Here is a 10,933-nt window from a genome sequence, read left to right as displayed (position 1 = left end):
TAGCATATTTCACAAAATCTCCAGTGCAGTAGCTCTTAAATTAAATTTCAGACTTGTGTATAAATAAACTTTTAACCTTCGTTTAAGTATTAGTGCAAATAAAGTGCCCCACTTAAGCTGAATACAGCCAACAGGCCATGCGATTTGGCCTCAAAGGTGCGGAGGCGTGATAAGGTGGGCATATTAAACAGTGACCTTGAGGAGTTTCCACCAAGAAGAAATCTATGCAGTTTGAATTTGCAGCAGAAGAAAACACAGATAAGCTGCCTCTGCCACACACGTTAAGGCCCCACAATAAGAGAGCCCAGCCAGCCTGAGACTTTAATTGCGCTCCCTCCCCTCTCCCCTCTCCTCTCTCCTCTCTCCTCCACCCCGCCCCCTCCCTCTCTCTCTCCCCGCTCTCCTCCGTCTCCTCCGGGCTGCTAACTTCTCGTCGACGCACCACTTGGCTTCAGTTTGTTTTGGACTGCATACGGAGACGCGGAGAAGACATGGCTTTCCTTCTGCTGCTCTTTCTTCAGGTCTGCCTGTTGCACGGGAGCGGTAAGTTCAGACGAAAAGTAAAAGCGCCCTTTTTGTGCGTTTTTATTTACAAAAAAAGAAAGAAAGAAAAAAAAGTTCCGCGGAGGAGCGCAGAGTTTGAATGAGAATACAGTGTGTGGCTTTTCTTGGATGCTGTGACAGTTTTGAGACCTTTTCTTTTGTTGACTCGAGGCGTTGATGTGTTTTCGTGTCGCGTGCTTGTACGGAGTTAATTATGTTCGCCTATTAACAAGCTTTTTGGCTGCGGTATTGAATTTTCATCCTAATTTACATATAGTTAAACTATATGGTGTTGACTTCTACAAATTTTACACGTTTACGTTTTCAAGTTACTAGTCGTCCTAGTAAAACAGGACCTTTAAAGGTGTAATGAATTACTGCGTAATTGACGCTAATTAACCATCAAACTCGTCGCTGTAGCCCGCAGAGCCACGCGCATGTGCGCCCGGCTGAGACGTGCGTTTGAAAAGCTTGTGTTAAAACTGTTCTCAGAGTCTGCGAAGGAAGTTGGTAAAGGTTTAATGCGACTGCTGTGAACTTCTAAAGAACCGCAACACTTCATATAGACCGCAGCACCAAATTTAGAAGAGACTTGAGTTTCGAGGGCATGGGCATTTTATTTTTCATCAGTTAAACCAGACACTATTGTGATGAAACAGAAAAGCACAAAACAGTGCTGTGTGTGTGTGTGTGTTTGCTTGTGTATCTGTATAGCTTTTGTCTTTTTAAGAGCCTGTTTGAGTTTAACTTATGATTTTGAATGTTTTTGCAAAGGCGTGACTCATTTACTTCTGGGAGCTTTGGAGGTTAGAAGCCGTTTATAGATTCCTTTAGCGGGGCTGCTATGAACATTTTTCTTTAATTTTCTTGTCCAGATTGGCTCAAATTGGGCAAAATACCCGTCGTTTCCCCATAGTCAAAGGTGATGCATTATCATGTATTGTTTGATCTATATGAGCGCAAAATCCAAAGGTATTTACAGTAAGACAGAGAAAAGCAGCATGTCTTAAGGACTGAGGAGCTCATCAAACATAACAGGTAAGGAAACATTAGTTTAAGGTTTGATGATGGTTGAATGATCAGTCTGTGAAAATGCCACACTTGGCTCCTCAGTAATGAATTTTTGCTGATTTTTTAGCTTTTCCTGTAAAATGAAGTTCTTCCTTTTTTGTTTTTTTGTTTGTTTGTTTTTTTTACATTGGACTTTGTTACAATATTATGTCCCTTTAGATTACATTACCTATTCAAAAACTGGTGTGGTAACCAGAATCACATGGGAAACATGAAAGGTGGGTCAGCTGAAACTTTTCAGTTTAAATATTTTGACTTTTTGGGTGTTTTTTTGGACATGTTCAAAACAATAAAATCCAGCTATTTTAAGCCATTTGCTTGGGCTGTGGAAATTAATAATGGTGATTTTCACCAGTTTTTATGGCATTTTGTAGACCAAGCATTAGGTTAGCCAGGGAAACACCAAATTAATGAATTCTTTGGATAGCTAACTGCAATCCTACTATTTATCTAGCCAGTGTAGAGTAATAATAATAATATGCAGCTTTTCATTCTGAAGGAGTTGATCAACCAAAGTCAGAAAAAATGGTCTGTTGTATATCGATGATACAGCTGTGATATCTATCTCACAGTCCTACATGAACACAGTGGATGGTCTTTTTAAATGAACATGAAAAATGAAGATTAATTCTTCACCGTTTTTATTTTATTATTATTAGATTTTATTAGATTCAGATTTGCAAAAAAATAATCAAAACTCATTAAGTCAGTTTTTCCCCACCCAAACCATCCTCCATCTCCATGTAGCATCTCACAACAGGACAACACTCACTCTGTCCTGACCATATCCCCTTTTTTTCCCTTAAATCCCTGTTTTGTTTTGTTTTTTTCAACTCTATCAGCCTTGTCTTAATTGGGTTACCTCTATTTAATCCTCATCTCCCCTCTACCTCCTCTGGAGACCAAGTAAAGCTGTCTGTTTTTGGATTAGGTCATTAGCCTTTGGTAGAGACCACGGCCCTCTAAAGAGCTTCTAAACCAACCCTGTCAAAACTGACCTACTCTCTAATGGGCCTTGAAGGGCACTTACTCGAATACAATTTGCGGCTAAAAGCATTTCTGCTGCATGGAAATGAACCCATCCTGAGTATGAGAAGGAACCCAAACATAAAGCTTGGTTGATGCACTGTACACAAACCTCTATTGATTTCAGGGTCCAGTGTTCATCAGTATGATGGTCATGTTCTGTTACAAGAATGGGCGAGTGGTCCGGGAATGGTGATGGAACAGTAAATCTGAGCAGTGGCTGAGCTTTTACGATGACATTTGCAGAACAGAGAGTAGGCACAACAGGCAGGTTTTTTTTAGTTAATGCTGTTATGAAATATTTCTAACCAAATAAGGTTTTATCCTTCGGTGCATTTGGAGGGTTTGAGGGAGCCGCTGTAAGTTTGTGTGTAAATTGCCTCTTGCTTTCAGAACATTGGCAGGCATCTTTGTATAATATATATCTTGGTATAACAACAACATATGTGAGTGTCACAAGCCGTAGCCAGAAGCTGCTGCAACTTACTTAAATAAATATTTCTTTATGATGTTAGAAAGAAAAGCTGTTTCGTAGTGTACCGATAAATGTTACATCACCCAAAGTCTGTTATTCAGTTTACCTGCTAGAAGATAAGAGTTGCTGCTTTATTGTTACATCAACTGGTTGGTTTGTTTCTGTTGTTGTGTGACTTTGGTGTTTAAAAAAGGGTTACTTAAGAACTGGACTAACCTGTTAAAAACAGTGAGGTCACACAGTGGTAGACCAGCAACTTCCATGACCTGCAGGGTAAAACAACAATTTTTGTCAAAGGAGTCTGTTGTATTTTAGGAGTTCGATACTGATACCCAGGAAAATACTTGATACCATTTTCAATACCACAGGAGCACAATTACAAAAAATTAAGAGTCTCTTTTTTTTTTTTTTTTTTTTAGCTCAGTTGTTTAAAAGAAAAAGTCGAGCTGTTGTCATCGACATCGACTTTTGTCTTCGACAAAAACTTTAACGTTGGCCACAACTCAAGAACGATGTGACCTAGAACGTTCAAATTCGTGCCATAGATGCATCGACGAAATATTTCGTTGACCTTCACCTCGAGCTAAAGGTCAGAGGTCAAGCTTTCTGAAAACCTTGTGAATGCGATAACTGAAGAATGACATCACCAAGGAACTTCAAATTCGCACCGTAGATGCGTACTGTTCAAGCTAGACCCATCAAACTTCACACAGTTGATCACTGACTTTACTACAGCAGCACTTTGACCCCTGTTGTGAATCCAAATCAGCACGAACATTGGCCCCCCCCTCAGCAGTGCTCCTGTTTAAAATAAAGAATAGAACAATATAAGTAATAATATCAGTGACAACGCTGTTTTTAAGTTGACTGATCCACTGCAAAAATGTTAATAATATAATTTTAAGGTGTAATCTGAGATCAGATGACTGCCCCTCCCTGAGCCTGATTCTGCTGGAGGTTTCTTCCTGTTAAAAACAAGTTTTTCCTTCCCACTGTCACCAAGTGCTTGCTCATAGGGGGTCATTTTGATTGTTGGGTTTTCTCTGTAATTATTATAGGGTCTTTACCTTTGAATATAAAGCGCCTTGATGTGACTGTTTGTAGTGATTTGGTGCTATAAAAATAAAATTGAATTGTTTTCATGACAAATATTGTAAGTTTCTCATAGATACTGCTAAAAACATCTTTACCTAGACACAAACAGTTGAGTTGTCCTGTTAAATTAATACCATCTATTATAATGTAACAGATGACCAGGGCCAATAATGTTTGCTACCTGCCTGGAAAACATTAACGTTATCATTTTATTATTAGCCATTGCTGCTACATTAATGATGATTTAACAGAGGGCTAATGTGGCTGTTGGATAAACATACCTTCAGGCTTGAGACCAGCACTAGAAGGACATTAGCTTGTGACCACCTGAGGCTGGGTTAGTGGCCGTCAGGTAGTTGCTAAAGCCTCTATTATACTCCAATGCGAACATGGACAACTGTAGACCCGATGGTCGAGCAGCCGTACCTGTTATACTTCTTGGAAGTCTACTTTAAGTCTGCCACTTGGAGTGCATGTGTAGTTGTTACATTGTGATTCAGATTTTACGCAGACAAGTCCACACAGTCACAAAAAACAGGCAGGCACTCGGATCTGTTCGGACCCTAGTGGACTTGTGGATGTGGACAGTGTAATGAAGGCTTAATAGTTAAGCAAGTAATATTAATGTGTGCGCCAGCCAGGTTAACATTTCTGATAACTGCTCAGTACTTCACTGTTGTTGAAAAGAAATTCCTCCTAAAGTCTGTTTTAGGGAGGGGCTTTGTGAATTTGTGGGTCAGCTGGAGGAGTCAAAGACAGCCCTGTTTGTATCGATAATGTAGCAAATAAGTATCTAATCCAATTTTTAGTATCAATTAGTATCTGAGGATCAATGTTTCTGGCAGCCCTATTAAAGAGAGTAATTACTATCATACATTGTTTCCACAAATCAACAAACTGTTGCCACTCATGCAGCTGTAACACACACACCTTCAAACCTGTGGATACTATTTATTGTTGGAACAGATGGAGTGCAAACAGGTTAATATCAAAATCAGATTATATCAGTAACAGTGGCATTGTCTCAACTTACATTTTTTTTGAAAATTTATCAAGAAAACCAAGAACAAATCTACATACTGTCCAGCCTTTACAATAGAATAAATACACAACTGAAGGGCTTTTAGTAATTTATTAGTTGTTTGACATATAATGAATAGATAGCAGTGGAAGTTTATCTAACACAACTGTCAGACCATCTCTAGTTTCAGACCCTTAAATGTAAGTATTTCCTGGTTGTCTACATATATAATTTTTCTAAAAATGTCTACTTTAAATATTTCTCAGATTGTTCAGTTATGAAAATAATTATTTTTAGATGATAAGCTATGATTTTGCAGTGCTTTGCAACAACACTGTTTATAATTCATTGTGGTTTATATACATTTATTGATATTCTAAACTGAAATATAGACTGTTGAATTATTAAACTACCAATCTTGTAATTGAGACATTCAAATTCATGTTAACTCATATTGAAAAATAAATATGAAAATAAATTTATAGAGATATAAATATGCTATAAAATGTTGTGTACAGTGTATCTGCAGTAAATCTGCAGGTAATTTCTTTGGCTGGTAAGAAAACATTTTTGCAGCTTGTAAAGAATAAAAAAATGAGTCATAATGTATCCCAGTGAGTCAGTCTCTTCTAGTAAATACTGCCTGGTCTCCCTGACCTCCTCTTCATCCGTCTCCATGGCTGAATGCCTGGGAATGCCCGAACTCTGCTGCTGGGCTTGTCTGGATGTGGCAGGAAGTGTGCAGCTGTTGGCTGCAGTTGTCCATGCGGGATTAGTGCATTTGCCTGAGTGATAGCCAGGCATGACAGCCATATAATCTAATGTATTGGCTCTTTGTTTTCATTAAAGAGAGTGTGCTGTTTGATCCCTGTAGTATTATAATGGTGACTTGCTGTAGCATTAGGCATATGTAAGCTAATTCAGCTAACATGTAGGTCAGCATTGTGGGCAGGTAAATAAATACAACCAATTGCATTAACTTTTTTCATTACTTTAACTGATCATTCAGACTTAAGAGCCTCTAAATAGATTAATGACACCTTGTGTGTTATTCAGCAGGACACTTTAAGACCAAGGTTTGCATGTCTTGATATATTTAGTATATTGAAATACTTATTAAATGTTGGGGAAAGATGGTGAAGGATTATTTTTATGCCAGTTTTGGACTTTTTCTGTGCTTAACAAAGGTCACCACCTACCTGTAACTTTAACTAAGCGGTTTAATTTGCCTTAACATAACATAGCTATATAAGTGTTTGCTAAGCTCATTTGCCAGGAGGGGATATTGTATGATAACAAATCGAGCATTTTCCTGTGTTGCTGATGAAAAATATGAGCCAAGTGGCATCGTTTCCTAGAGAACATACCTGGCATACAGGTACAATTTTGAATGTGTGCTGGCACCAACACAACAGGCTTTTGATACCTTTTGTTTTGAAACTAGAGCTACTCAACCTGTCTGCTCTGCTGCTGCAAATCAACAAACTGGAAAAAAGGATTTGAGCACTCATTGGTGTTGTTTCAGATTGTGGTTTGAAGCCAGTGCATGCTCTGAAGATCCAAGACATGCTTTAGGAAATCAAAGCCGTAGCTGTTTAGCTGGCAGGAACAGAGCTGACGTCTACCCTTAAGCCTAAATTGAAAGGTTTTTCAAGGGCCTTGTCTTGCAAGTGTAGTGGATGGTTGATGTTTGAGTGGGATTTTATTTCCAACAGCTGCCTCTGTAGTTTGATCCCTGGCCTTCTGGGAGGGACTCTCCTGTATCGACTACCTTTCTGGTGCTTCAGAGCTGCCCCAAAACATCCTCGCCTCGTGTGTTATTCAGAGCGTATCATTCACCACAGTGAGAAATCCATAAAGTGAACAATCACCTCAGAGAACGTAGAACCTCGTTTAAGAGCTAGAGATGGTTGTTTAAGCAAATTCAGTCAAAGGGAAGGATGCAGGAAATTACTCTTGAGAGTTCGGAAGCTGCGTGCTTATTCAGGAGGTAAAGAATTTGTCATGCAGTTGTTTTGGAGGATTAAACTGATATCACATAGTGTCAGAAACATGAAAAATCTCTCTAGAAACACGTTAAGTTCAGTTTTTAAAAAAATATTTAGTCCTTTAAAAAACACTTAGAAATGTAATTTTTTTTCCTGGAATCTCGCAGATTCAAGTTTTTTCTTGTCTTGTCGGGAGAGTGCTCAGGGCCTTTTTTCATCAACCATCTTTGACTCGCAAATATTGGATTTGGCTGCACTGCCTGCACTGGATTGATTATTTCTATGCAGTACTACAAGAGCAGAGTTTAAAGTGATGTAGAGGTATATTTCACCCAGTTGGATTGGCCATGCAGATGATGTCAGCTTAGTCAGAACTTAAGATTTACACCACAGGCGCCCGTGCACTGCAAATCATCGCCTTAGAGCCTTTGTTTCCACTGCAGCACAGAACTGCAATCCAGACCAACAACATGGTTTCTGCTTTGTTAATTTTTTTTTTTTGTTAACCTTCATGGTGAAATGTGCTTTGTTGTTAGTTATATTTGGGAGGAGCAGTCTGGAATATTTGGATATTTGTCCAGGAATATTGACCATCTCAGCTGTGCGTGACATCCCTCTCACAGCTCACTCACAGCAGTGATTACCATGTTCGGTTCATCTCATTGTTGCCAACTTAGCAATTTTTCAGAGCTCTTTGGGGACTTAAAAAAAGCAATGCGCTCTCTCTCCTTCTGCTCTCTTCAGGAAGAGAACAAGAAGTGCACTAAAAAAAGAGACTTGGAGACATTTTCTGCTGCTTCTGAATTTCTGTCTCTTATTAAGTATCTTACTTATAAGTATAACCGATTTCTTTAATTTCTGTGTATAGGGACAATGTGAGTCAACATCACAGTTCTCCTACCCCCACCAAATCTCAAAATACTCACATTTCTGGTTCTGGATCTCTGGAGCCACCAAAAAAAAAAAGGTATTTGGAAGAGTCCTAGTCACGAGTTTAATCAATCAGGGTCAAGCCCCAGCAAGAAGTCTTTCAGAGACGCTCAGGAGCACCTTGCACTGAAAAGCTGCTTCTTTTATTCCCTGAAAATGGCCCTGAAAGACATCCTACAGGGGGAACTTTCTTTGGATTGAACACGTACAAAGGCGCCTTAAACTGCCTGCGAATTTCTGCAATGGAAAACGATGATTAGAGGACAATATGTTCCTGGGAGCCTAAATTTTTGGTTAAAATTTATATTTACTGAGAAATGTATGATTACTCGTGACTCCTGTGCTTTCTATGTGCAGTGCATTTATGTAGTTTTACACACAGACCCCAAGGATTTGATAATCACTAGATACTGATGGAAGAAGTCTTTTTTTATGCAAGTATATTGAAGTATAAGTGTTATTTGAAAAACTTCAGTACAGGGAGTACAATCAAAGTGACTGGGTTAAAATCGGTTCTCCATGTATTTAGGGATGTGCACATAGCATGAGACAGTCCTGTTCTTTGTTTTAAAATAAGACATTCATTCGTAGTATTTCAGTCTTCAGCAGATTTGGCCATTTGTCTTTAAGCTGTGCCCAGGCAAAATTGGCCATCTGTACATGACGTCCCTTCATATTTAGAAGGCCCATCTGTGGGACACATGGCACTGTCTTGGGCCACAGTCCAAGTCCTGGCAGCAGTCCCTTGAGTGCCAGGGCGAGAGACAAAAAACCCTCCAGTATTCCCTTCATTGAGAACTCTTTCCTTCCTCCTTTTCCCACTTCTCTCCCTTTTTGGTCCACAAACAGAGCTTAAACAGCAGCTGCTCACACCTGACGCCAGTACATCGGGCAAGGCACAATCTGCCGTGGGGCAACAAGCAGGGGTTCGTGTTACAGAGAAACTTTACACCACAATGGTCTTTGCCTCCTTCCCGCCTTTTTCTGAGCTACCCCCCCACATACTCTGTCCCCTCACACACCTCTCTCATGCCCCTTTCTTTGCTTTGTTTTTGGAGTATATTGGACAGAGCCTGGGAGTATTTGCTTTGCTATTGTTGCAGTCAACAGTTCTCTCAGGAGAGCACACAAAAGGATGGGGTTTATTCCATACTGCGATATATTGGTGAAGTAATACAGCTTAGTTAGTTTAATTTTTAACTTACTATTATATGATTTATTGAGTAAAAATTTAAGTCAAAATCATGTAAAATTTCTTATGAAATTATTCTTTGGTATATAAAACATTACCTCTCATGTGGGAAGCCCAACCAAGAACAGTTTCTTAGAGACAGTAATAATTACTTCCTAATTAAAATAATAATTTGAATTCAAACCAGATTGTTTTTGGATCTGATGGTATTTTTTTTTCACTCTTGGCATTGCCGTCTGATGCAAGCTCGATCATTGTCGTACATTTTACGTTTTGTGAAGAGTAACGTTGAGAAATTAAGATCCTAAATTATGGATGCTGATGAAGTCACTGTGCAGCCAGCTATTGTAAAATTTACCAATTCGTCCAAATGAAGTTGGATTGTACAGAAATTGAAACAATATTTAGACTTTTTTTGTAAAAAATATTTTTATTACAGTTATTACATTAGGTTGGTCCTGAAATGTTTTGTAATTGTGCCTCGAGCAGCAGGCAGTGAATAATAGTGAGGAGTGCCACATCTTTAGAGCAGAACTTATCTGTTAATCAGGAAGGTTGCTGCTTACAATTTGCTGCAAAAGGGTCCATAAATTATTACTCCTGGAAAGTGGGAAGCAGAGATTCCCTTTGACATCCGGAGGGGTTCAGGTGTTTGTGAAATGTGACCACAGGAATATGTCATTGCTTAGAGGTCTCGTAATGGATATGAGATATGATTCTTCTTGGAACAATGCAGATGCCACAAAGCTTCTTAAGTATTTGCTCAAGGCTCCCCCTTAGACCACGCCATTGTCCTAATGAATGACGAGTCCGTTGATTTCTATTGTTCTTTGACTTTATGTCAAACTGTCGAGCTGTCAGTGGAGAAATAAATTTAGAGCAGCATGTGGCCCATAACCAGGATTAAATTGCAAAGTGATAACCTGACCATATATGACGAAAGTAACAAAATAGTAAATACTGACAATGAGTCACTGACAAGAGCAAAGAGCACAAAGCCTTATGGGGTTACTGATTAATTGTGACAGATGCCAAACATAAAGTGGCAGTTTGACTGTTTCAGGGCGTTTGTGGGTCAGTAAAGCAAGGGTGGGACGGGTCGTGGGGTCAACAGGGGTCTTCCTACTTTTTTTTTTTTTCAGAAACAAATCTATAAGACAATCATTTTCACCTGGTGTTTCACACTTAGTCTTCAACGCGTCCATCCGCTGCTCAGCTCTGTTTGCTTTACCATGGCGTGCACACACAGGACAAAAAAGAAATTAGTGTGACCATAAATCATTACGTTCAAACTGCACAGAAATGAAATTAGTGTGCAAAAATAGTTAAATTATATAAAAGTGTTTTCCCTGTTTGGTTTCTTTCTTAGCTTTTTTAGGGTTTTTTTTTGCCACATCAAGACAACTTGTCCTGTTGGCAGTTTCTCCTCTTTCAGAGTAATGTCATATTTTTGCCTGTAGGAAACAAAGACTTGTCTTAGATTTTGATAGTTTTAAGCCATCAGGAAAAAGACATGATGAAAAAAATAGCCTGTCAAATGCATTTACCATCACATCATTAGCTGTACTGCCTTTCATTATTTATCTCCCTCC

At 39.0% G+C, this 10,933-nt stretch overlaps 1 protein-coding gene across 3 annotated transcripts in view; it reads left to right on the top strand.

Annotated features, from left to right (window-relative positions):
* Nucleotides 1-377: 377 nt before the first annotated feature.
* The window catches only part of mcama (melanoma cell adhesion molecule a), a 48,855-nt gene continuing 38,299 nt past the window's right edge, over nucleotides 378-10,933 (top strand). For all 3 annotated transcript variants that reach the window (XM_030747119.1, XM_030747117.1, XM_030747116.1), the window contains exon 1: nucleotides 378-543. In XM_030747119.1, coding sequence (XP_030602979.1) covers nucleotides 492-543 — 52 coding nt within the window. In that variant the 5' untranslated portion in view covers nucleotides 378-491. The remainder of the gene's footprint in view (nucleotides 544-10,933) is intronic.

This window comes from Archocentrus centrarchus, chromosome 14 (assembly GCF_007364275.1).
Source record: "Archocentrus centrarchus isolate MPI-CPG fArcCen1 chromosome 14, fArcCen1, whole genome shotgun sequence".
Classification (NCBI taxonomy): Eukaryota; Metazoa; Chordata; class Actinopteri; order Cichliformes; family Cichlidae; genus Archocentrus; species Archocentrus centrarchus.
Note: the sequence above shows the minus strand (reverse complement) of the source record. Positions and strands in the feature narration are given on the sequence as shown.